The 27527-nt window shown below is 46.6% G+C and overlaps 2 protein-coding genes across 3 annotated transcripts in view; one reads left to right on the forward strand and one right to left on the reverse strand.

Moving 5' to 3' along the window:
* The window catches only part of LOC135904875 (uncharacterized), a 116543-nt gene extending 112001 nt beyond the window's left edge, over nt 1-4542 (forward strand). For both annotated transcript variants that reach the window (XM_070535920.1, XM_065435863.1), the window contains exon 10: nt 2110-4542. In XM_070535920.1, coding sequence (XP_070392021.1) covers nt 2110-3025 — 916 coding nt within the window. In that variant the 3' untranslated portion in view covers nt 3026-4542. The remainder of the gene's footprint in view (nt 1-2109) is intronic.
* A 112-nt stretch (nt 4543-4654) lies between these two features.
* LOC135904876 (DNA damage-regulated autophagy modulator protein 1-like) lies at nt 4655-22836 on the reverse strand. The gene is made up of 8 exons (XM_065435864.1): nt 22745-22836; nt 22505-22659; nt 15660-15727; nt 12830-13002; nt 10213-10399; nt 8123-8163; nt 7297-7416; nt 4655-5727 (listed from the first exon to the last, which is right to left on the reverse strand). The coding sequence occupies exons 1-8, from the start codon at nt 22757-22759 to the stop codon at nt 5560-5562; spliced, it is 927 nt and encodes a 308-aa protein (XP_065291936.1). The 5' UTR covers nt 22760-22836; the 3' UTR covers nt 4655-5559.
* Nucleotides 22837-27527: the final 4691 nt, after the last annotated feature.

Raw genomic sequence — 27527 nt, forward strand, 5'->3', positions numbered from 1 at the left:
TTGCGGCGACATTTCACCACAGGAATGAATCGTACTGTTTTTGTTTACCTAACCCACCAAATGCAGAGGCCGGAGTTAAGAATGATAAGCTTGGCTGCCTTAATGTCACGCCTTTAGAAACATGGTTCAGTAGTATAAAAATCCTTCCACTAAACACAGCATCAGGCTCAACGCGGCTTACAGCAAATACTTTAGATGGAAACTTCAATTACTAGGTTTGGCTCGCTTATGCGTTTAGTTACTAAGGGCTTGCAATATATTTTATGCAACTGCAGTCGTTATTACAGTCGGTTTGTACTTGCAAGAAAGTTTGAGGTGCATGCCCTTTTTCACGCCGATAACTCGTCCCACGTGATTCGGTACCTGACCGAGTTCCGGAACTGGCACATGAAGGCATCTGCTAAAGACATTAGCATTTTTATTATCCCTCTTAACCTTTCCCCCCGTGCAATGTGGCCAACCGGAACTACCTCTAGTTAACATCTTTGCCTTTCCATGCATCATTTCTCGCTCTCTTTGTTGTTATTCTCTCCCACTGCATTGCAAGAAATGTCCAGTATTGAATGTTGCATTTTTTTTGTGGTGGTATAGCGTTTCACAAAGATTCCCGGGTAGTGTTCAGGGGTTCCTAAATTTGTTGCGGCCGTGCCACACGTCGATGTTTGCCGAGTTGAATAGTACGACGTTTTTTACAGAAAATTGGAGCTTTTATCGGTCTGTGTATTGCGTCATTGTTAAGTTACCTGCCCGCGGCCTACACGGAAAACACTGTGACATCTGACCACATAGATTCAAGACAATTTAAAGTTTTCAGGCTCATTGATGCTGTCTTATTTTATTCGACAGTCATGATTTGCTCTTTCACTCTTGTGTTCAACGGACAGTAACGATTTTAAGGGAAAAGCCTTCATCCACTAACACGTAAGAATTTCAGGAGGAGGACTGCATCCACTTTCTATAATGTTTTCAATCAATCACGTCTGCTGGCAACATGCAACAAGAGTGAAACAGCCGATTTTGTCATTCATCTCACACCAAGCTGCCGAAGACGGCTACCGCGAACACCAGTTTTAGAATTCCATAAGCAAGATTACCCTCATGCGTGCACTCAGATAAACGCAGATTTTCCGCGCACGTGTCAAGATTACAGGATGCCGACTACCCCCACAGCTGCTCATTTTTGTAGCCGAAACATTGCTATAGAAGTCGAAACACTACTAAAGGGTGTGTGAAGCTGCTATAGGCCAGCAGAAAATTGCATCGCTCCGAATAAGTTGTCTTGTTCCAGACTGAAATGTCCAGTGAAAAAAAAAATTGTGCAGGGACCATCGATGGTAGTTATAAATTTCAGGAAATAGCCCGAACCAGCAAAAGAACGAACGAACGAACGGAAAAAATGAGAGAGAGAGAGAGAGAGAGCAAGATAACAAGCGTTATCAAACATATATCAGATATCAAACACGAAAATGACTGAAATAGTGAACGAACGCTGTTTGCTTTAAGAAACGTGAATGTAACGTGAAGCATCTTTATCCAGACGAGTAGTACTCGCATGCATTTCTGTGCGCCGAGAATTGCTTGTCGAGGGAAGGAAGCAGCAAACGTGCAGTGCTCGTCTGTCGGACGCTACTGGTATCAAGATAGATTTGCCAAATTCGAATAATCAGGCGCATTGTTGTAAAACTTACAAAAGAGTGGGCATTGTTCTGGAGGTCTGTTAACGTAAGTTTTCCTGTCATTTCAGTTTTTCTTCTTGACATATGCTGTTTTGGTTTGCTTTTGGCAGAGCGCTTACGGCAAGGGCACACTAGAGGCATCTGTTAAGAAAAAGTAGCTGAGCTATAGTTGCACTTCGATCATCTAAACTCAAGGCATAAATTTATGCTCATAGTCAGGATTGAGAACAGGCCTAGCTCTCGATCATGTACCATGCCTCACTAACTTCTACTTCGCAGTATTTCACTATGGGGGCCTCTCAAAGGCAGGACACGGCTATGCGCACCAGTGTCCTTGCTTGGACCGTGTTTACACGTCGTCACTGAAGCTGCAAATATTGCGCATGTTGGTGACGTATTGTGATATTTCTTTGTCCCCTTTCATGACATCCAGGTGGCAGTTACTGGAGAAGCACCTGACACTCGACGAATTCAACTCGCTTCCAAAGGTGACGCCGCACTTCTTCCACCTCAACATGCGCTTGCGAACGCGGCCGCAGAACCCCATCGTATTCAAGGTGCGCACGGAGCTACGGATCGCCTCGCACGAGCCGATGCGCTACAAGTTCAAGCTCTACCCGTCCGACGAGACGGAGAACGCGACGCTCAACAACTACGTGTTCTGCCACCTGCTCGAGGACCGCTGCGTGGCCTGCTTCGGCGTCACGCCGCCCACGGAAGGGCGGTACATCCTCAAGATCTACGCCAACCGCGAACGCGACATGCGGGCAGCGGCCGCTGGAGATGGGGGCGCGGCGGCGGCCAGCGCCAGCCTCCAGAACATCGGCGTCTTCCTGCTGGAGTGCCTCCGTGCCAAGAAGTACCTGGTGCCGTACCCGCTCAACGAGGTCCCATGGGGCCCGACGCAATCTTTCTACGACTACAACATGCGGCTCGTCGATCAGACGGGGCCCGTCATCGTGTCGTGGGGCGCCAAGCGAAAGCTGACCATCGACTTGTCCGAAACGATGCTTGTGAGCCATCAGCTGCTGGATGCGGACAGTGTCGAGATGGACCTCAAGGGCATGATTACGCGTGAGGACAAGGATCGTCGCGTGACGTTCCAGATTGTGCCTCAGCGTGTGGGCATGTTCAAGCTCGTCATCTTCGCCATGCCCAAGCCCAAGTTCAAGGGCAAGTGGCGGCTTCCTCTTGTGGCCACTTTTCTGATTGATTGCAAGCTCACCAGGTTACAACTGGACGAAGAACTGCGGCTGGCGCACCACAGGCCACCGCTGCCGGAGGAAGACAAAGAAAAGGAGAATGAGAAAGAGAAAGGGAAGAAGGTCCGGATATCGGCAGTGCGATAGGAGTGGGGCAGTTAGCGCGATGACGTGATTACTCGCAAAATTGGCCTGTGGGTGGGCGCGAATTCACCGTGGGAACGTTCTGAGGCCACGACTGCCCTGTTCAACTTCCCAGGAAAGATAAGTGATGTGATGGGGACTGCATATAATTCTTGGGGGTGTCACCCAAGGCGCGGACAGTCTGACAACTGACCCAGCAGACATCATCAACTGCGTCCTTCTTACCAGGAAAATGTTGCATGAAGCTTGCCGCCCTCTGCTCGGTGCTGTGTCTTGGTCGCCTGCTCCTCCCGAACTATGGGACGTAACTGTCGTCTTCCCATTGCCACGACGACATACGTGGTGCCATTTGCCACTGGTTTCCTAATGGAACGACGGTTCGCAGGCAGTATTACAACGAGTGACTGTTATGGTATACAAGGTGTCAGCAGTGCACGTGGCTCTTCCGTGTAGGGAGTGCCAACGTAACATTAGCATTACTCTTCACTATTCTTCCAAGCCTCACTGACGGATGTCTCTACTAGAGGAAAACTTATCATAGGCAGTTCTCTGGTAGAGAGCTAGGGTCCACTTCCCTGAGTGAAGGTCATGTTTGCCTGTCTTTGCTGGTCAGAGCTAATGGGCTCTTGTCAAACTTCCTTGGACTACCTCGTATCGAAGGTTGGTTCTTCGACCTTTCTCTTCCTACTCTTATGGTTCCGCGGCAACAGCCAGAGGCTTGCGTCAGATGCCTGCATGTGTCTGCGCTGGGAGTCAAAGTGTCCAGTTTTCTCGTAGATAATATATCTTAGTCCTACGTGATAAGAGCGCATGTACAATGTAATCACCTGTCCCATTACAGGAAGCTCTGAAATGATGGTACGCTTTTTTGATCCTGTGGCAAAGGCGAAACCACCGGCAAATTTGAAAGCGTTTGCTAGCGGCAAACAAATGATAGTTTTCGCTGGTGATCACTTGCTCACATGAATGCTGTGGACATATCCTAGAGCAATAAAGCTTAAGGCTTTACCTTTCAAAATTTATTTTATCATAAAACAACATTAAATACGCAGAGAAATCAAGGTACTGAAATTTCTTCGTGTATCTTATTCCTGTCAGTATAGTCCGAATGACTTGTAATAAGTTGAAGCTTATTCAGCCGAAGCCTGTGCGGTGCATTCTGGCTGTGCAATGCTGTAAATCTAATGCTTTAACTGCCGAAACACATCGTTCAACGTTCATTCGGCACTGGTCGTAGCGGAGTGGCCGAATGAATCCAGAAAGGCAACGTTTTTCGCAACGTATCCCCTTTTCAATGCGTACTGCGCATTTGGCCGGCAATGATATGAATCCAAGTGCCTTCTGGTAGCGTGGTCATCTTCGTAGTTGAATGCTAGAATATACATATTGCAGGAACCTCAAAGAAAACTTCAACGATAACCAGTGTTAAGCGCATTGTCCTTAACGAGGAGCCAGCAATTTTTACATTTATCTTGCACTATTGTAAATCACTCACTTGGAAATAAATTGTTCTTGTTGAAGGTAATGGGCATCATTTTAGGCCATATGTTCATCTTGGGATACTTCAGAGTCAGTCTATGATAAAAAATATGTTGGTTGTACAAGCAGACACAAAAGCAGGAAGGCACACAATTACGAAGAATAAAGGAAGTTTAGTCCGCTTTGACTTCGCGAGAACTGAAAAAAAGAAAGAGGAGGAGGATGCACTGGTATAAAATTCTTTAATGAAATATGGGCCATAGCAATGCCCTTGGCTGCGTGCCCTATAGTACAGAATCCAGGCAGGACTATGTGTGGAAGAGCAGCTACAGCAATGATGAGCACCATATATGCGTACTCAGAAACCATCCGGGTCACTCGGCGGCAAATACTGCGCTGTAACACACTGCCGATACGGAGGTCAAGGTAAGTTAATTACGCTCTTATCTGAGCTCATCGACCAGCTCAGTGAATGAATCGTAATAAATTGAGCGCGTACTATTTAGTGTAGTCCAGAATTTAACTGAATTCCAAGGGCTTCACTAGTGTAGATGCGAAAGCGAACCTTTTCTCCCATTTAAAATGTATTAACAAGCAATCGCGCTTTAAAAAATATTTTAGAAATACTGAAAGTCTGGCAATTCATTCACCACGTTTCATCCTTTGTGGGAAATAACCTTGTAGGTGAAGATCCAGCTGTGTACAGTTCCACAAAACAATTGTTATTTATTTACTACGCTAATTATGTACTAAGTTTTAACTCGAATTACACATAATCGTTCAATCTTTTTGTACATATGTGCTCTCGATGGCCAAAAATAAAGGAGAACAACTTGTTCCAGTTATTATTGGCGTCAACTCTGTTCTTTACAGGTATAATTCACAGGAACATTACGGCTAGAACAATGTGAGGAATGCTAACACTTAAGGTTTTCATCTAACAGCGGTGAACAATTATTCAGAGCTACGCTCAAAAACACAAATACTGTACAAATTACAACGAGAAGTCCCCAGTAGGGAGAAATTCATCGAGCTACGAAACGCAGCGCAGAATGTTCTCAGAGTTCGTGCGGCGGATGGGGCGGCGGCGCGGCGTAATCCCGAACGTAAATGTCCAGGAAGAAGGTGCAGTCCCGGAAGTCGCTGGCGTAAGTGGCGAAGTACAGGAGGTAGCAAAAGACGAACACCCATTCTGCGGCGATGGAGAATGAGGCGCTGGGCGGGTACTGCGCAGCAAGCGACAAAAGAGACAGGGAGACATGTTAGTCGCAGTCATGGTGGTCAACGTGATTAAAATTGGCCATTGCGCTACTGATCTCACCATCCTTTCCATGGAAACTGCTGCACACAAAAGCGCGAAAATCGCAACTTTTTCATAAGACTTAGCGCTTATCGTTAGAACTACTGGCCACGCGACATTCCAGCTTCGCCTGAATTCACGCCACAAATGTGCTTGCAACATATTAGCTAGCCCAAGCAAGGCTGGCACGTAACCCGGGCATTCGCAGTAACGCAGCTGCACTATAAAGCATCCAAAAACGTCAGGCAGGTAAAGCGCCCGTGCTCGAATGTCTGTGAAAGGGTAAATACACCTCACGAATAAGGTTGTTATGAAGCGAGCTTGCGACTTTTTCCAAGTTTTAGTTAGATTGACTTTAGGTGACACGCACTGGAAGACGTGCGAATGCTTCTCACCTACATTGCGTTATTTCTAGCGTAGGTGGATGAAAGAAAAATAAGGAAAGCATGCCCATTTTGTCACGCTTAACGATATGCATTCCCACTGTAACAAGGACAGTCGCTGGAGTCAACATTCCCACAAGAGGACCTGTCCTCATCAGTGCTCTGAGGAAGATAAGGTGCCATAATGTAAACGTTGCCTACAGCGACATTGCTTGTGGAGATCAATGGGACGAACTTTGTTGCTCTTGTTGGGTTAATTATTAAGCTGAAATATTTATGACATTCATGCCCTAAGTAACCATTACAGTAGGTCATGTGGAATCTCACATTCGACAGCGCGAACTCCTAAGGAACGCCCAGAAATCGTGCGACATTTATCTGCGGCGATTTTTGTTACGTCCTTTCGACCGCACCATTGAGGCGTGTGTACCCGCTGTGGTGGCGTAATGGTTTGACGTTGCGCGACGAAGCACGAGGGCGCGGGACTAAATCCTGGCCACGGCAACTGCTTTTCGATGCGGGCGAAATGCAAAAAACGCCCGTGCAGAGCACATTGGGGGGCACGTTAAAGATGTGGTCAAAGTTGGTCCGGACGGACCCACTACGGCGTGCGTCATAATCACATTGCTATTTCAGCACGTAAAACCCCAGAATCATAATTTAGACATGTGTGCAAATAACTACACGAAATAATTATTCCAAGCAGAGAAATATGAAATTATCGCATGTTAATACTATGCTGGGGCACATTGTGGCATTCGACATTAGGATTGTTTGTGCCCTGAACGCTGCATTAGCGCGGAGTTCAACGTCTTCTGAGCGCGTCTATTATGAAATCACAATCAGTGGAGCGGATGGCATTGCTGCATTTGTGCAATGTTCGAAGGGTAAGTTAAAAACGGTAAATGTTCCTAAACAGTGGCAAATGCGACTATACCCTATTCGCATTTTTTTTCTCCGGGCCGGTCTGCTGCTTCCCATGCTGTTGACGTCCTCACTACTGCCGATGCTATTGGCTAAAGTACTCACGGCACGGTAAGAGGGCAGCACGATGCCAATACTGTCGAGAAAAAAAAAAGTTTGCGATCAATTTTCCAGAAATGTATACTTACGTTGCGAGAGTACTGTTGGAAGAGACTTTGGTTGACGTACTCCGGAGGGAGTGCTTCGAAGAGGCGTACACTCATACTTCGGAAATTGTACGCAGCTTCGCCGAATGTGTCGGGTTTGCCCTAACCAGAAGAAAACAGGCAGGCGACGTTTCGTCATGAGACACCTCTATTAGCATGCAAACTATATGATTGAATTAGAAGTTTTCTATAGCAGTCAGAGCCTTTCTTTCTTTCTCGAAATTTTAAAGCGTTGTGTTGCGTAACGTTACCCAGAACACATTCACTTTAAGAGGACAGGCACTGCTCACTTAAATAATAGCAAAATCATAAAAGCCAACAGCCGAAACGAAGGATCACCCGCAGTAAAGTAAAATCAGTATTACTGCAACGGATGAAAATTGTAGGCCTGAACAGCCTGAATCGTTAGTGGCCGCGACCCGGTAACAGACGTAGCAATATTTTTTCTGAATATCTCACGACAGAGGCAACGAACCTTAATGTGTTTAATAAAGTGAAGGCACATTATGCGTGCGGCGGTGCTAGCTGGCTCTTATTTTATAAATTGTCATTCATATACGCGGGAATCTGGACAATGCAAAGTGTAAATTTGTTGCAGATAGGAGCTGTAGGATTGGGTTTATTTTAATGCATGACATTATACGAATGCATTCAACTGCACAAATGTTCGTATCGCGAGTTATTATGTCACCAGAATTTAAATATCGCCTCTGGCAGATAATACGGTGCACTGCTTGAGCTTGGCTACAAAAGGAGATTGGCTTGGCTACAAAGAGATAGCGCTGCGCTTCACTGAGAGAGATCTTACCTTGATGAAGAAGGCCTCACCCATGGGAGCGAAGAGAATCACTGAAAGATAGCCGTCAAGAAGCTTTGCCAAACCGCAGAACATGTGCGCCGGCTCATGCTGTAGAGGGTGCCTTTTTTGTTTTTAGCCGATCTGGCAACATGATTTTGCGAGCAGGAGTGCGTTGAGGGATGTTACTGGACAGCTAAGTGCACGTATACTATCCCTGCACTCTCAAACTGTTGGGTGAAGGGTTTACTGCCCAAAGTGTGGAGGCTCTCACCCAATAGGGCAAATTGCGAAAAAAAAGAAAGAAGATGACGATAGCAAGCATGTATTCTCGCTCTCTTGGCTTACTATTTGAGAAACGCCGTTGGATAACCCTAAGGTACCAGCATGGAAATGTGATATAGAAATACGAATCTAGTGTAAAATTCCATTCAGCTACTGCCTTTCAAGACCTCGTGTAGATTAAAAAGAGGCGCTATAGTGCCTTTTCAGGCTTACGCAGTAGTGCTTCAAACAACACGGGTAGCATGGGAAAGACATGTGCCGGCTCTAATCGGCTGGTGGCTTAGCACACGATGAAAACTTTGGCTGCTTAAGTGCCCATTTGGAAAGCAAACCAGCCACAGTTCTTCACTTCCGACGTCATATGTAACACATTCCCTTTGAAAATATTTACAAACGGCGTGGAATTTGTAAAGTACGCTGTAAAACGTGCACACACATTGTAATGCATTCCTATAGAGCACATTTACGAGCTTTTTTTCTGCTCAAGATGTCATTCACGCTCTTGCGTTGTAAGTTCAAATTTATACAGCAGTAACTTCGAAATAGCATAAGGAAGTTGCTGTGGACAAAATGTACTAAAATTGGAACAGGTATAAAAGTGTGCGTAACATTGTTGCAATAACGGGAAGATACCCAGAAGAGAGAAAACTGAGAGGTAGCTGCGAAGTAGGTGAAAATCAAAGAGTCGGAGAATGGAATCCTTGGCATGCAATGCGCAAGTTGGGAAATGCTACCGCCGAAGCCGACACTCACCGTCACTCCCACAGGGGTTACATTGATACCACCATCAGGGGCACAAAATTATGCATGAGACTGTGCGGCGTGAACAATTGGATCTCGAACAAAAATGACTACGTGAAACTTTAGCGCTAGCGTCTACGAAAGCTTCAAGCATGGCGGTTCAGCCAGCGTGGGAATTATGGGTAATACGTGTACTTGCGTAAGCTTCATCCCTGCGGCTTTAAACGGCTTTGAAATTTTGCAAAGCGATAATTTTCAACGAAGTATTGCGTTACAAGTGCAAAAAAACAAATCTCGATGATTGTGCACATTTGTAGAGATTTAGTGCTACGCCGTGTTTACAAAACTATGATCGCTACATAGAGCAATAAATATCAATAAATAGCGCGACAAGAACGTCCGAAGCCACAAGGATGAAACTCATACAAATCCAGAGCAGTAGAATGATTGCAGCTCTGAAGTGTATCGCAGCTCCAAAGTGTCCGCTAATAGTTTTTGCAGGAAACTCTATGGTGTTAAAGGGACACTAAAGGGAAAAATGAATTCTTCTGAATCAGTAAATTACCGTTCTACAACACGAAAAACACCACTCTTACAACGATAAGACGTTTGGTAAGCCAGAAAAAGCGCAAGAACGAAATACGGGTGGCGACGCCTACTTATGTTCCCGCTTCTGGGGGCTGTGATGTCTTGAATTTTGATGGCATCTTCTAGGGCCTACTAATTATATATAGCGGTACAGATTGACTACATTGTATTCTAAAGGAACCAAACATTGAACATGGCAAATTTCGGGAATTTTCGTTCAGCCAACGCTGCCCAAATGCGAAAACATACTTTGGTATCCCTGACGTCACGCTGACGTACCGGCGCTGGGGTTTCGGCGCGAAATTCAAATACTGACACTTCGACGTTCATTTTCTTATCTAATAATGAATCTATTATTTTGAAATGACTGCCTGTAGGGTTCTAAAACAATGCTTCATTAGTCTAAACTGATTTATTGTTTCGCTTTAGTGTCCCTTTAACCACGCGCGCTTGCAGTTGGACAGAGGTATACGTTTCGTCAAGGATACTGAACACGACGCAGACGCTGGCGATGGTGGTGAGAAGTGTCTTCACCCTGACGGTCCCAGCGACGGGGAAGCCGCCGGGGGCCCCGGCCATCGTGTACATGAGCCTCGTCTGCACGAGCATGTGCGCGTACGCCGTCGCGAAGAACAGGACGGCCCCAACCACGTGTGGCAGGAACACGGGCCACATCTGTTTTGCGAGCCGGAAAGACAGAGAAAGAAGCGTAGGTATGGCGGCGCTGACGTCCACTCGATTCACCTTCAGTTCCCGAGATAATTCAGTCCGCACGGAACTCGATTGCTCTGTTTCAACAGTTCAGCAAGGCGGAACCTGACCCCTGTAGTCATTCGTTTCACGGCACGCAGACTTCGTTCAGGACGAGTTCCCGGCATTACCTGCACTCGCGGCAAGAGGGGCGCGAATTTTTGATGGAATTCCCAAGCTCGTTTGGCTCGAACTGTCGGGTGCGCAAACCGCGCTCAACTAGCATTAAATAGTTAACGCAAAGTGAGTCGAAAATATGCTTCATCTGAGTTACGCCATCTAACTGCGCGTGCGTACTCTGTGTAACCACTCGTCGTTAACAGGAACTGTACGTGCTACGATAGCGGCATTCCGACGGTCACAAAGCTGGCTAGTCGGCAAAGCCAAATTGCCCTGCAATGATCGCCAGTTTGAATGCCGCTCCGACTTTCTCCAGTAAAGCGCACAGCGGAAGTGCAATTTCATTTGCTTGGTGAAGAAGTGTCGAACCACCTCCTCTATCCCCTCTCGCGACCCTCCAAGGTATACATTGCAGCAGGAGCTATAATGGCCTTAAGCCAATCAGGTGCATGATTACGCCAATGCACGTGCCTTCGCATCGTGTGTCCTTCAGCGTTATACAGCATCGCATCTTGAAACTCTCACCAACAGTTTAGAGCGTCAGGTCACGCGTTGTAGCCTCCGCGGAGTTGTCGCATTGTCGCTAAACGGACCACAGGTGAGGCGATTCATTAGCATACTAAAAAAAGTTAAGTCACGTTTGCATATCAAAGTTTCAACAAAGGGGGACGTCGCTATAGAGCTAGCGGCGACGCTTATCCTGTTTATGCTTAAATCAGTGAGGCGTTGCGATAGAACAGACAGCCCCCAAGCGTGACGTCACTACTGCAAATAAGCTGGTCATTATAAAGGCCTCCCGTAGACTACATGGTGCTAAATCTGAACAACATTAGCGGTACGAGGGCCAGATGAAGACAGCTAGCTTGCAGGGAGAAGCGCTTCGGTCACCGCACCTGCTTGGTCACGTGGCTTGGCGTATAGGGTTGAATTATGCGTCTCTAAAGTGGCGAAAATTTAGAGCAGGCATTGTCCAACAGAAAATATTGCATGCTTCAGACGCCTGCGAAATGTTTTTGGACGCGGAGGGCAAACAAATTAGATTTTTTTTTCTAATGCCCCAGAGAATTGTAAAGGCCACCGGTTTCTGAAGCTTAAGCGTGCTTTATCATACTTCGCGGTCACCTAGGAACGCTCTCATAAGTTGATCGACAAGAAGTAGCGACATTACGCTTCCGTTCGCAAATTTCTTCTGCTGTCTTGTACAGCTCTCGATATATCAATGACTATTCCCACTAGTGGTGAACGTGAAGACGGAGTGGTCCCTAAGTATTTAAATAGCCGAAAGCTACAAAAGAAAACCAAATGTTTTCGGAGCCGGTACATATATTACCTGGAGTCGAGCAGTGATGCCCAAGTATTATTATACGAGCACGAGAGTGCCCCCGACAACTTCACTCCGTACGTCTACGAGCCTGAGAAGCAATTCAATTGGTTTTTCTTTAACTATGACGTCCGTGGGTGTGTACCGGCACCTTAGTTTGATGATGATAACTGAAACCTGTTGGCAATGCTTCCGGTCACTGAATTTCAGACACCGTCCAAGAAAACGGGTAGAAGCGCTGACTGCATGGGTCGCAACTTTGTGACTGTTCCAGTTCTTTAGTGTTTCTTTCGCTTACTGTAGTTTGCGTGCCTCATGCGTTGAATGCTTTTTGGGGTACCTTTAAACACAAGTGACGCCCGCCCCCCCCCCCCTCCCCCACCAAAAAGATAATAGATGCCCGCGACAAGTGAGACCATCACAAACATTTTTTTTGTGTGTGTGCTCTGTGTGCTTGCATGTTCGGAGGACAAAGTGTTATAGATGACAGCATAATAAAATTAAAAGTAGAGTTTGCTTTGTTTTGGCTACCGTTCGTCGAAAGGTTTTGCCAGCTGCTGCACGCAACATTGGACAGCTTAATTGCACACGTTATTGAATAGTCGAACGCATCGCTATTCGAGAAGTCAGATGATACGGGTTCACTGGCAACACCTATTTTAATGCAGCCAAATGACAGTAGAGACAGGGAAGCTGGAGAGAGCACCTGCGCACAATTGACAAGTCGTAGCAGCACATGAAATAGGATGGCATCAGTACACGGACTAATTCAGTGCCACGCAACTGACGCGTGTCAACGATTGTCGCTTGATCAGTGGTTGATCGGTATGCATATATAGGCCCAGTGGCGTGCTCTCCTTACAAAGATTATCGACATCGAAGTGGGGCACTGTGTCGTCAATGCCAGCGCTCACCCATTGGCCATCCCTGCGGACGTGTGACACGGGATTGAGCGCCACCACGGCCATTCCGAGGCAGGAGAGGGCGCCGGAAGCCAGCGCCACACGGTTGAGACGCTCGCCGACGCAGCCCGTTGCCTCCATGGTGACCTGGTTTCGCATGTGGTGGAGGTACATTACAGGAAAACCTGGCAAAGAAAAGCAATCGGACATGAGAAACGAGGAGAGAACTTAACAGAGCACCCGAGAAAAAACACACACACATAATAATTTAAGGTAAAAGGCACGTTTTGCTTTAGTCAAAAGTGATGCTTCATCACTTTTGACCGTGACCTAGACCGTCACGTGACCCAGAGACACATTTGGACTCTTTCGTTGCCTTCCATGGCTTTCAGGCAGACAGCTTACCAATGGGGGTAATCATGCTTTTTGGAACTTGCTCTTTCGAGGTGCGGAGTGCTGAAACCGTGACCAAATTACCGAGCGATCTCCTGCTTACGTTTTCGAATGCGAACATGGGAAATACACGGGACGCCGGATGAGAAGCCGCTGCCGAGAGAGCTCGCAGTAACTTCTGAAGCACTGGATAACTTCGGTGGCAGCAAGGGCGCTCAATTTTTTGACAACTAGATTCTGGTGCGTTCCGTGCCAAACACCACAGTCTGATTATGAGGAACTTCGTATTGGGGGACTTCGGATTAATGCTTCCTTAGCATGCACCTAAGTCTAAGCACACGAGCTCTCTGCATTTGTCCCCCATTGAAATGCGACTGCCGCGGCCGGATTTGAACCCACGACCTGGATTTCAGGAACGCAACGCCATGGCCACTGGGCAACCATGGCGGATACCTTCTAAAAGCACCATCCGGAATCGCTATCGGTGATACCTTTCATGATATTCTAAGTCTTATTTGCCTTGGTCATCAGCGCTTTGAGGACTTGCATACGTCAATAATGACATTGATCAGCTAGTGAAGCTTTCATTCGGTTGCTGGTAGCGAGGTTCGCAAACTCTTTAAATCCAGACCAGGAGCGATGGACTACTTCGTGTTTGATTCATACACGAGTCTAGACACATCGGTATATCAAAATAGTACAATACGTTTCCTGGCATCGTTCCTTCACCGCAACAGTTCGCTCAACCGGTCGCAGTTGGGCAACCGGTATTCTATGTCGCCCTATCGAGGTGCCACCGAAAATTGCGTTATCTCTCTCACGCTGCACTCTGTGCGAAAGAAAAAAAATGATCGAAGCCGGCAGAAGGGGTGAACTGGAACTGGCGCGAATGATGGACTGTTGCGTCCAACCCCTGCAAGCACGGAAACTACACTAAATATAAGCGCATTTTTCAATGGGATAGCATTACAAGCAGACCTCGCACACTTTGTAGGTATCTGTCGGACGAAAAATTCGTGCCAGTGAAGAATCCAGTGAAGTCTGAAAATGTGGGCCGATCATGAAGTCAGTGCAGTCAAAGTGTGGGCTGATCACGAAGTCAACTGCAGCGTAAGGCTTCTTCGGAGGAAGGACTCTGACGTCATTCACACAGCTGTCAAACGTTCCGTGGCGTCACGGCCACGGCACCGGTTTTCGTCAGGGGAGAGGGTTTCCGAGTCGTTTTCTCCTCAAAATCGGATCACCGCGACGCAGATCTACGTTTCCGTCACCAGCACGGTGACAGAGCCCCGCCCCCACAAAAGGGACCAATCAGAAATTAAGAAGCCACCTCTAAATGCACCCATTTTACAAGGCTGAAAATTGCAACAGTAGCGGCTGCTGCTTCCTTTACATCTGTGTCCCACGTGTGGCGCATCGAATACGGAGCTGTGCGTTTCGGTGGTGCTGAAATGTGCCACACGGATAACGCCAATATCAATACGGCGTTGGCAATGTTATATTAAACAGTTTGTTCTTACTTTACGCAAGCATCAACCAACAGAAAATTATTTAGCAGATTCAATGCATAATGTAGATTACATTTCTCTAGGTTTAGGCCAACACGGGACCGGTCAGTCAGCGCTGTACAAAACCGTGCTGCTGTCGACGTCACCACCACCGTCGCCTATTAAAGGTTGGCCTATTCGTATATAGATCCGTTGAGCCTTCTGTATGCAGTGAATTCTATTGTACCTGTTGCACCTGCGTATGAGTATAGTTAATGTGAATCATCCAAGCGCAACTTGCTTCTCCGGCACACCTTAACAGCTACAACCCACTCTTGGCGCTTATCGAGTCAGATGGCACGGTTAGTTTCGTCCACATGAGCGAAATGGGGATGTTCATTGTTCTTTCTTCTCACGCCACAATCCTCTTGTCTACGCAAACGAAGCTCAGTTGGCTGGTGGCTGTAACTACTGGTCGCCTTCAAAATATTAACCTTATAGAAATCCTTTCCACGAATTTCGATCATGCAATGTGTTTGCACTCGACGTATCGACATCTTTATTTTGTATGTATTCTTTTGCACGATAACACGTAGAAAAAAAATGCAACTGTTTCGCCCTATCTTTCTCTGTCCCGGTGCCGCTTTTCCTTCCTTTCTACCTTTTTTTTTGCCAGAGGTGGCACACCGAATAGAGTCCAATATGCGGACCATTGAAAAATCGCTCCCTGAAGTGCGGGCGCGCTTCTTTAGGTGGACGATCACGCATCGCATTCAGAGGACGAAGTAGCGGCAGATCGCGTGCTTCCTTTCGCGGTGGAAGTTTCCGGAACTTTTGAGACTCTTCCTTCAGAAGTGAGGCTTGCGTAACGACGATTCCTTGCGAAACAAATTGCAAGCTCGGCATTCATTGAGGCCAACGAGAAAAACACTGGACATATATAAAATGTCATGTATACGCACCCATGACAATCATGATCACAACGCAAAGCCCAAAGAGGCCGCTCTGCGGTGGGTCCCCACTGGCGTCACTGCAGATTTGGAGAAAGGAAAGAAAGACAGTTATTACGCATCGCTTCGACACTTCAATGGCTGGAGTGATCAACTGAGCGCGCAAGCTAAAAGCGGGAGCCAAAGTGGACATAGCGTAGAGCTGCATACAGCAAAAGGATGTATGGGGCGTGATTAAATTTACGATTTGGGGAATGACAAATAAATACAGTTTACGTGGAGCTGACAAGCCTCAAACACTAGCTTCACCGGCAGTCTGTACTGTATGCGAATGGCGCTTTTAGGTGTCAGTGGGAGCGATCAACCAAAGCGCATATCAGTGTTTCTTAAACGAGTTCTAAAATCTGCGAAATTCTGGTTTGCGCACGTGCTTGTTCAAGGTTTCTGAATGGGTAAGGAACTAGCCAATTATTGAGGAAGCAAGGGTGCTAACCAGAACTTCGTTCTACAACTATCGTCTTGCTTCCCAGACGAAGACAAGCGTCTCTCGGTGCACAATGGCGGAAAACTATGTTATGTAAATATAGGTTTTCGCGATCTCCTGCGGTATGATTAGAACGCCATTATCTAGTGGAATTTGACAAGCTGGCATATTGCAAGCAAATGCAACCTTGAAAGCAGCGGAACATTCCAGTGGCTTTGAAAAGCGTCGAAGCAGTGGTAAACGCGATGGAAAACGATGAACGGCGATATGCGCAAGCGACTTGCGAAAAGAAATTTACGCCCAAGAGCGCACATGAATGGAGTGAGTAAAACGAAGAGTGACCACACACAGTCGGTTTCCTTTTCATTCGTTGCTATGTCACCAGCACGTAATTCATGAAGTTTCTTTGTGGGCATATTCTTTTTCTCTACTTGTGAAGAAGGTGAAGAAAGGTGCCAGAATCCCTCACGTGTAAAAAAAGAAAAAGAAAGGAAGGAGCACCTTCGTAATATGTTCAACAACATCGTTATATACTGACTTGCATGCCGACGTAACACTTGAAAAGTTCGAAACCGGCTTGAGCATTTTTCAATATTGCTTACGCTGGCCTGGTAACACCATTATTTATAATTATATCAAACTTTCTCATACTTAGAATAACAAAAATTAGCATAGGCGTACTATCGAGCAGATGAAACGGAGTATTTTATTCGGGAGCGGTTCGTTGCAGGCAGCTCCGGGTGGTCAGAGAAATGTGGGGACCTTTTCCTGAGGAATCGTGCGTCTTAGTATGCCTTGGCCTCATCTTTGGGGACATTTTGGTGGGAAAGCCTGTTTCTAAATGGGTCTTTGCACAGATACTATGGAGGATGACGTGCTTTGCTCCCCCTTTAATCACCTCCCGAAATTCCACCCAAATGAGATAGTTTATATGTCCTTTAAGGCAACTCCGGAGATTTTTCGAGGTCGACAGATCCGTATAAAATTTTATGAATCTTCTGCACGCTTCCGTCATTTCTTGAAAACATCAGATTTGAGATTCGCGCAGTTTTTCTACCATTGCATTTCGTTCAATCCTTCGAAACACCTGCCTTTCCTGCTCCTCAACTACTGGCCACATTGCGTTATGACGTAAAAGAAGCTATACGCAGAACATGCTGACACGCAGGAGGATATGAAATCAATATCTTGACGGGAAATCGGGCCTAGATATTGAACCCGCAAGCTCTGCTGTGACTTTTGTTATGCAGTAATTTATCAATGATATTCTTTTCAACCTTAGAGAAATAAACATGTCGGTTTCTTCATAGCTCTGTGCGTAATCGTGTTTATTTCAAAATGTTTCGTATCTTTCTGAAAAAAAAAGACATGGAAGATATCAGTTTTTCTCACGCCCCTCAAAATTTCATGAAATTCCACATCTCTATATGGAGAACACTAGTCGTGGGCACGAAGAGAATACAAAGCATCACAAGTACACAGCGTAACAACACTCCCGTACTACGCCCTACCACTCCCCATATTCGAAAGTGAGTGGTCGCTCATGTCAGCGAGGTTCATAGTGATGCAAAGGTGCTTGCATGCACAAAATTTGTGTTTTGCTGTGTTCCGACATTAATTGATGTCACCGATGAGGGGCTAGCATGCACCTGCCGACGTGAACAAATGCACGAGTCGGTGATCTGGACTGTTTAGAACCGAGGTTAAACAGCGCGAAAAAGACGAGGACACAAGGAAACAAATACCACAGACAAGCGCTACCACAGACAGCGCTCGTCTGTGGTATTTGTTTCCTTGTGTCCTCGTCTTTTTCGCGCTGTTTAAGCTCAGTTCTAAGTATGAACCAACTAGCCCTCATCAAGATATTACTTTTGGACTGTCAGCGGCGTTCTCGAGGGATGCAAATGCGGAAAATCGTGCTCCACATGTTAAAGTGAGCATGCGAAGCGCTTCCCTGATAATGGGTAAAACACCTAAAATAGCAATCCATCAGTTGTTAGGGCTACCCTTGGTCTTCATGTTGCAGCGCGATATCTTGCGCAAGGGCGCTAGCTCTCCTGGTGGCGGGTCGAATGCGAACGGCGATGCGTGGCTATTGAATTCGTCGGAGTCGTCGCTGTCACTCTTTGACAAATCCCAAGAGCTGGTGCGCCTAAGATTGCCACCTGAAGGCCCAGCGTGGTCACTATTCAGCCGAGCGTCTGCTCTTCGCCGGTTTAGTTGGCCCCGCTTCGCCAGTTTAGTTGGCATCGGCGTGCCTTGTGCCCCTTCCCCGCTATGTACCTCTCGCGCCCAGCTGCCCGGTCAGGTTTCAGCTTCGTTATTGCGCTGTTTCGCTTGTGTAAAATTATTTTCGAATTTTGGAACAATTCTAGTATCACATTCCATTACCTTCACACGGTCGAAAAATCGCCGGGGTTGCCCTTTATTGGGACAATAAAGTGAAAAATGATTTCTTCTGCATCAGTAAATTACCGTTCTACAACACCAAAAACACCGCTCTTACAACGCTAAGACGTTTGGTAAGCCAGAAAAAGCACAAGAACGAAATACGGGCGGCGACGCCTACTTCAGTTCCCGCACCTGGGGGCTGTGACGTCTCGTATTTTGATGGCATGTTCTAGGGCCTAATAATCGTATATAGCGGTACTGACTGACTACATTGTGTTCTAAAGGAACCAAATATTAAACATGGCAAATTTCTACAACCTTTATTCAGCTAACGCGGCCCAAATGCGAAAACATACTTTGTAATCCCTGACGTCACGCTGACGTACCGGTGCGTGGGTTTCGGTGCAAAATTCAAATAGTGATACTTGGACCTTCATTTTCTTATCTAATAATCACACTATTTTTTTAAATGACTGCCTGCAGAGTTCTGAAACAATGCTTCATTAGTCTAACCTGATTTATTGTTTCGCTTTAGTGTCCCTTTAAGCTGCATGTCTCTCGTCACACCAGGCTTGGAGTGGAGCCCTTCCGTACCTCATGTTAAAGGCAAGTGGAGCTGAACTTCGAGCAACTCGAAGTGCTCCATTAGCATTACTATAATATTTCCAAGAGGTTCGATCGTTTATCTCACACAGTCTCAAGCGTGGTTGTCTCGCGCAAAGAAAGCTATTTGTTCAAGAGCGATAGCCCGGCTTGCAACGCTTTTCGGGTGGGAAGAAAATGACCTAGATTCGGAAAAAAAAGAACTTTCGCCGAACAAGTGAAACGCGTTGACCACAGTTGAGGAATAGATGGTGTCTTTTTCGTGAGGTAGGGCGACGTTTCGATGGACAAACAAGAGAACATGTGCGAGTAGATACCGGCAATTGTCCCAAGGATCGGTCGTGACACACGTAAAACATGACTTATATATAATTTACTTTCTTTATTTAGACATCCCTTCTCGTCGCATAATGCGTGGCTGCATGTTCTGATGCTTTCTGGGCAACTAATTTTAACGAAAAAGGTGCGCGTAAGACTCGACGAACAGTGGCTGCTCGCTTTATATTGCGTTGATGCTGATCACAGTGATTGCACATTCATGGCTCGACAAAGGCAATGGTGAGACTGGACGCGCGTGATCAGTATATATTTTCAATGAAACGTGAACGCAGATGCAAAGAACGCCGGTATATTGTTCAAACTGCAACTGTGCCGGGTGCATATGGTGCAGCAGCCACCTCTGATGGCAACTTGTTTTGTCAAAAGGGCCGCTGATCTTACGCGTGATCCTCCCGCTGTGCTTGCTTTAGTAGCTATGGTGTTTGGCTGCTAAGTACAAGGTCGCGGGATCGAATCCCGGCCACGGCGGCCGCATTTCGAGGGGGGCGAAAACACCCGTGTACTCAACTTTCAGTGCGTCAATGAATACTAGGTAGCCCAAATTTCCAGAGTCTCCCCCCACTATGGTATTGTGTTCCATAATCAGATCGTGGTTGTGGCACGTAAAACCCCATAATTTTTTTTTTACGTCTGATCCAGATAAAACCGTTAGGACGTGGCCAGTGAGTGTTGCAGATACAGGGTTTTCCTTTTCTGGCTACGGGATTCTTGGCGTTTTCGTTTAGCGACAGGGCTGGCTACCAGAGTTAAGCGGTGCAGGGTATTGAAAGCAGTGCCTTTGAGAGCAGACAATTGCGGTGCCTTTGGTTGCATTGTTTTTTACGCGTATAGGCTGCTTCGGCACTCATATTTTTAAAACGAAGCATTCTTTGCCTCTTCCTTCGACTTTTACACTACTGCTGCTGCTGTGGCTGTCTTTACAAAGAAGGAGCATGACCGAAAAGAAAGGCGACGCGAGAAACTCTTTTGGACCTGGCTATCGCATTGCATGTGCACAGTGCTCTCTGAAGCTCACTGGGCGTAGCCACATTAGTCTCGTGACAGCTGTAATTATCCGTGAACCCCCACAAAAACATCGCAGAAACTGCAGCGCTTGCCCTTCTACTAACGTCGAAGCCCAGAGATAGAATTGCAGAGAGGAGGCAGAGAATGGGCAGAACCGATGCAGTAGCGAAACGATTGAATAACAGCCTTGCCACTCTTCGCTCATATTTCCTGTACAGGGAGGGAGAAAGGGGGGAGGCAGGGAAACGCTGCTACACTAGACACAATAGCGGTTGGGGGGAAACTGGGGGCACGCTATACGGTACGTTTTTGTTATTTCTGAAAAATAAACACCATGCGAATTTCGGAAGGGGTCAACTGACGCAGGGCGTGCAGACGCCAAGCCGCGTTAAATCAACGTAGGGTCTAGGCGATACTACGGACACGGTCGCACGTCAAAGCAACACTTGTGTGCCCCCCGTTGTAGCTTTGCGTCCTTATGGCATTGCTCGAGGTCGCGGGCTCGAGGTCGCGGGCTCGATCCCGATCATAGCAGCCGCATTTCGACGGGAGCAACACACAAAAATGCTCGGGCACTTACATTTAGGTGGGCATTAAGGAACAGGAAGCTGTCAAAAATAATATGGAGTGCATCACTGCAGCGTGCATCATAATCCGATCGTGGTTTTGTCGCATACAGCCCCATATATCAATTAACGTTGACCACTTGTACCACGATGCGATGTCCTATGTGATGCAATGGCAATTCTCAACCCTCTCAGAGGTTATGAACAATGGAACAAAACAGCGCCTCAAAAAACACGTCTCCCTATGCGTTCTGTGCACTGCGCAGACAAAGAGCCGTGGTGCACACAAGGTACCGCTTAACATCAACTTACCACTCTCGTATCGGACTAAACGTTGAAGAAATTAAACGTTAGCCGTCGACGTCCCCGCTAATTACCATCAATCCGTGCAAGTGGCTCAGAAAGCTTCGCTTACATCGACTCCTGCAGTGCGTCGGGTCCGCATAATATTGTTTAGGTATAAAGCCTCTTTTAATCTGCATGCAGCAGATACCGATTGACCACGTCAAATTTTGATTGGTCAGGCATGATATAAGCAAGGTACGCAATAGGAAATGTGAATGACCAATAGCATTTAGTACAGCTAATAAAACATAATGCAGTCAACACGGCAAAAGTGTGCTTGGCGAGCATTATGGCCTTAGTTGGGCATATATATCATAATTGATTCACCCTACAGAAACATTCCACACTGAATGCAATTATCGCAAAAGTTTAGTGTGTTCATCTAGAACGAACTCATGATACGGAGTTCACAGTGATCTTGACCACTACAATTCATTATACAATAGCTACAAAAATTACCGAAATTCAATACAATTGCTAGAAAACGCACGGCAAACGTCTCAAAAATGCGTCCAGAGTAATCACTGTGCAAAAAAAAAGTCGTTGCTTGCCATGGAATCACAATAACCAGTAAAATAATGCGTAAGGCAAAGGGTGACCTAAGCCGGTACTTTAGTAGTATAGTACTGTTAGTTTCTGCTTTCTCTGCTGTCCTGCCGCCCATCTTTCTTCTTATGAGTATATTTATTTAATTTTTTTGAGACTTCCAGCCCCATACGGAGCTTTTATTTCAGACAATGCCTTAGTTACCTTTACGGCGATACGTCGCAAAGAGCCGCAAGATACGTTGTGAACACAAATGACACCATTGAACACATTTTGGATAGAAATGGCAACAACCTTTAAAACATTGGTACGACCCTATGTTGATTAACTGCCCTTTAGGAGTTTACACCGTGGCACATTCCTGAAAGAGCCAGCCTTTTCTGTTTTCCAGCAGATGGAGCCACGAAACACAGCGACGTTTCTAGTGCCATGCGTTCTTGCTCGATACAGCATCACCGCATTGCGGCACCTGGTGCTACGATCCCCAGATGCGTTTCACATTTCGGTAATACGGTAAAGACACTTCGCGTACGTGCTTTACTACGAAAAATTATAGCAGCCACACTCGGGAGACTTACCTGACGTAAGACTTGTAAGGATCGATGTCATGGTTGGCCACAGCGATGATGTAGACCGCGATGATGGTGGCCGCACCGAAGGCGCCTCCGAAGCGAGCGAAGAATCCCAGGTGTGAGATAGCGTGCTTGTAGGACTTGAACACCTTCGAGTTCTCCTATAGTGACGAAAAGATAGGAGTTAGGCGGCGAAAAATAGTACAAATTTCATGCAAATAGCAGGAGCGAAGCGAGATGGCTTACCGCCGGCGGTTCCATTTTTATCTTCTTCTGCACGCTCGTCCGCGGAGCGCGCGCTTACAAAGCTGCACGGGTCGCATGTTGTGGTCCACGACAAGCATAGACCAAACTTAATAATGCCACAGAAATCTGGGAAATGGGCGAAATTTCCAAAAGACAGAATCCCTTTGTATTCTGAGCCGGTTGAATAAGCAGCTCGAAGCCAATACGAAAACTACCTCCAGTAAGCGATCTGAAATGACCCCCGCTCTTAAAGGACCTGAGTGGCGTGACCTCCGAAAGCCACCTCGAGATCTGCCCAGTTGAGAAAATTTGGTGATCTCGCTGTAGCTGGTATGGTATAAGTTTTTGAATGAACCAATTCTTCCAAGTGTTCATCGCGTATAGATCATAGAATGTGGCTTCACCTGTGCTAAAGAATAGCACGCACCTGCAGGTGGGAGTTTATTAGCTATATAGAGAAAAAGAAAGAGTCCATAAGACCGGTGAATACATTAATTCTTTTGAAGCAGAGCTTTCTTTGCCTCTTCCTTCGGCTTTTCCACTGCTGCAGCTGCTGTCGCTGTGCCGCGTCGGAAAGGGGTTCAAAGAAGGAGCTCGGTATACGAGAAAGGACACGCGAGAAACTCGCCTTGTGTGCTCCATCCTTCTTTCTTGTGTCCGGGCCCTTTATGCACAACGCTGTGCATACTTGTGACATACCAACAGACCCAAGTAGTTACCTTAGATACGCAAACTTAGGCTAGTTCTTTTTTTTTTTTTTGATGGGGGGAGAGGATGTTAGCGTCGGTGTCTTGCTTAGTAGACTAAGAGGGCCGTCTTTCACACAACTGTGGCAGGGAGAGAGAAAGCATGAAGAGCAGTGACGTCAGCATAGAGGAGTTTTGAGAAAAAGGGGTTGCGTATAGTGGCACTGGTTTATATAAACCTCACAGATAATGTTCGTACAGTTGAATGCCACCCTTGAGAACATTTACCAACACGTAGACTAGGAGGTACAATCTGCCATCTCTTTGTAAGGCACTGACAAAGAGACGCAAAGCTGTTCGTGCGAATACATATGGAATAACTCAAAAACGTTATATAAGAGTTTTCACGGTGTCCTGTAAAATGCTAGGTTATTCAACAAGCTTTTATTCAGTGAAGATTTGGGGCAGTGTGGGGCACTGTGGGGCACGTTATAAATAATAGGCGACGAGGAGACGCACTTTGAAGCGTGTGGATAAATAAGATAAACTGGTATCGCTAAACCCTCATTTTGTGATTGCTTAGAGGCATTACATGAAACAGATACAGAGTTTCCCCTCTGCCCTGAACGAAGCAAAGGCGGCACTTGTTTTATATTTAAAGAAAATGAATGCCAGATCACGGATGAATGGTAGTGAGAATTTGAACTGACTGAGTGCGTGTTTTGAATACATTTACTGAACACAGTCGAGTGACTATACAGCAAACGACTCTAGAGCGAAATGGCCTATATAACGAAGAGTCGATTCTGTTCCGGATGAATTCCTACCTTTCATATCTATTGCGAACGCATTTACAGTGAATGTCACTGAAAGAAACTTGCCAGTACAACAAGGGAATGTGGATGTCCCTTACGGCTGATTTGTTGCTTTACAACGAGCACGCCACGTAGCAGTGCCCACACGGCCCTCCGCATGTGCACGCCACAAAACCATAATTCTCTGCGATGGCAACTCAAGGATCAGCTCGTCACCCTCCAGGTTCATTTTGGGCTCTCCTAAATGTTTTGCCTGCAACTTGTTCACGAAGGGGCGCAATTTGAGCGCTTGTAGAATGTCTAAAGAACTTCTCCGAAAACACGGCGAGACTTAAGATTATTGTTTCAAGCCTGCAGCCGACACCACGGATCCAATGCTAAACATGGAGGTAGTCTGTGTATCTAGAGATGGGGTGCTCTCCAGCATCCTCTGAAGGTAGGAGGGGGAGGAGGAAAGAAAGAGAGAAAGCAGGGATATTAACCAGAAAAGCGTCCTATTGGCTACCTTACTCTGGGGGACGGGAGAGAGGGAATAGAAAGATGAGATAGAAGGAGTGGCGGGGAAGGAAAGCTGCGGTGAGCTCGCGCACGTGCGCAGAGAACCTGAAAGAGTCAAAGGCGTTCACATAGGCCAGTCGCCCTCAAGAAAGACAAAAGTGCCTTCACAGCTTTGTGGGCCGACAAGCGATTGGGACGGTCTCCAAGCAGCATCTGCACAGACCATAGTCGATCATCTAGTCTTCGCAATGCGATAGACAACGTTTGCATTTCCGACTGAAATCGATGACATTGGCACCATAAACGTGCGATGTTCTCTTCGACGCCGCAGACGTCGCATGCAACACTGTCGGTCAGTCCAATCAAAGTAGTGTACGCCTTCGTGAAAGCCACTCCCAGCCACAGCCGGTGCAGAAGCGATGCCTCACGTCGGTGGGGCCCGGGTGGAGGTCGGAGTTGGAGTGAAAGGTTCACTTCGTGCAACCTGGTGGGCCTTATATATATTTGGGGTGTTCCACTCTGCTAAAGAGAGCTCGTGCGCCAGATGACGAAGCTGTGGAAAGAGGAACGGGAACGCTGTGTTGTTCTTGATGTTACTCTCGGGCAGCATTGCCAGAAGGGAATGGCTGCTTGGGCCCACAGAACAGCATCCACACACGCGGTCTTCGTTTTCGATCGGGCGTACAACTGTTGATATGTGAAGCGTGTGGGATCGGAGCATGAGTTTGAAGCTCTGGCGTGCCATTCACATGCAAACTCTGTTGGTACCACTTACTCTGGCCAATACGCCGTGTAGTGGGTGCAGTGCTGCGAATGAAGAAAATGCGCATTTAGGACTGCCACTTCCCTTGCACTGCTCGTAAAATTCTTGCAAATATAGAAAAAGCAGTCGCTTTTGTTGAACGCTGATGGTGGCTTTTCTCCCCGGTAGATAGTATGAAACTGAGTCTTCACAATATTTCTTTACTGGAGATTTGACTTCTCCGCCGACAGAGCCCCCTGTTCTCTTTTTTTCTTTTTTTTTTCTTTTTCAAGACATGCGAAGAACGCCGTCCTTTGCGCTCATACGAATAGCTTCGTGTGGCTGTCGGTCCAACGCTGCGAAGTAATTCATAACATTTTCGCGTGATCATAAAATGGGAGCTAGTATAAAAATTTGTATATTTCTCAGTCGTCCTTCTTCATTCTCATGTTTTTCTTTGGACTGTTTCTTTAGGGCTATGTAGATGCTCACTTAGAACTAGTCACTGTAATATCCAGCAGGTGTTGGCTGTTGAAGGCCCAAGTTCAAGGTGGCTGTTGAAGGTCTAAATAGACAGTTTTCTTCGGAGCTTCACTGGAGCCGTTCGATCTTATTCTTGGCGTAGGTCTCTCGAGCCTTTTTTCCAAGCTTTCTTTTTAAAGATATCATCCCTATGGCAGCCGGCGTCTCATTCACTTCTTCATTCACAACATACGGCTCACTCAGATCAGAGCGAGCTCGTCTTTTCTGGAGAGCATCTTCAAAGTTGCAGCTTTCGCTATGGTGTGCTATGCGCTTACACTTGTGGCACAACTTCTCCCCAGCAATGAGTCCGAGCGTTGGTTGGAGGCCAGCTAAAATCCTGGTAATAATTCACGGCCTATGGCTACTTTTCAAACACACGACGAATGGGTTCAAGTATTACTTCGACCCCGTGTGAGTTGTGTACCGTTTCGCGAATATCGTACAGTGATGGTCGCATATATGACATCACTACGGATAAGTTTGAACCGCTGTTTCAGGCGACGACAATCTGTTTCCTTGAGGTCGTGCACCTTAAATATATGCGGCTGTTTTGACTGTGCAGTCTTTCGGCAATCCATAGAGCCGAGTGAACACACAAACAGTTGATTTCCTGAAATACAGGAAATGGGACATAAATGCGTGGAGAAACTTCCTGCTGCCATGTTTTCAAAAAGAAATACTGTTTGTGCGGGTGGTTTGGCGGGCAGAATTTTGACGAGAAACTGTAGTGAACAGATCCACAAATTTAAAAAATATTAATTAATCACTTTTTTTTACATCTCACCATTGTGTATATACTTATCCTAGAGACATGACCAGTGTAATCGAAGACAACTTCATCTTCTTTGATAGTTATGAATCATCGAAAAAACAAGCACACCTCGTGAAGACGGAGGCGTGAGATGTACGTCACTAGTTAATTCGTAAAGCAGGAAATATAGGTCCCTTAAGATACTTGATCCTCGCAGGCATAGGCCCACGCTTCAGGTGCATAAGTACTGGCACGTCCACTGCGACGTCTTTCTTTCATCATGTTGGTCACACTAGGAGACACCGCACTATTCCATATTGTGCTTCCATTCCAAGCTACAACTTTTTTTTTCTTAAAGCGTACGCATTCGAAGAGTAAACCCTGCGTACTCTCTCGCCACCCGCGCCTCACGTGGTGCCGTCAGCTCAGTAACTGTAAGGCGGCACCGTTGTTCTAGATATTTATCACTTACGCTTTCAGTTGTACATACCAGTACGTTGTACGCACGAGAGAACAGGCTCTCCATGTAAAATATGACAAAGCAGCAGTACTCTCATCACTCGCAATGTTTATGTTACGTGCTGCCAAGGGATGCAGCCGAACGACGACCCGCGGATCCCAAGCGCTTGGTCGGCGACGCGATCTCCGGAGCAAAGTTCACCTCTGCCGAAGAGACGAGCATGAGAAACTGAAGAAGAAATCAGCTGCGAGGTACGAATGGTTCGAGTCACGTTCAAGTGAGCAGCCCAGAGGAACGGACTGTAAG

This window comes from Dermacentor albipictus, chromosome 3 (genome assembly GCF_038994185.2).
Source record: "Dermacentor albipictus isolate Rhodes 1998 colony chromosome 3, USDA_Dalb.pri_finalv2, whole genome shotgun sequence".
Lineage (NCBI taxonomy): Eukaryota > Metazoa > Arthropoda > Arachnida > Ixodida > Ixodidae > Dermacentor > Dermacentor albipictus.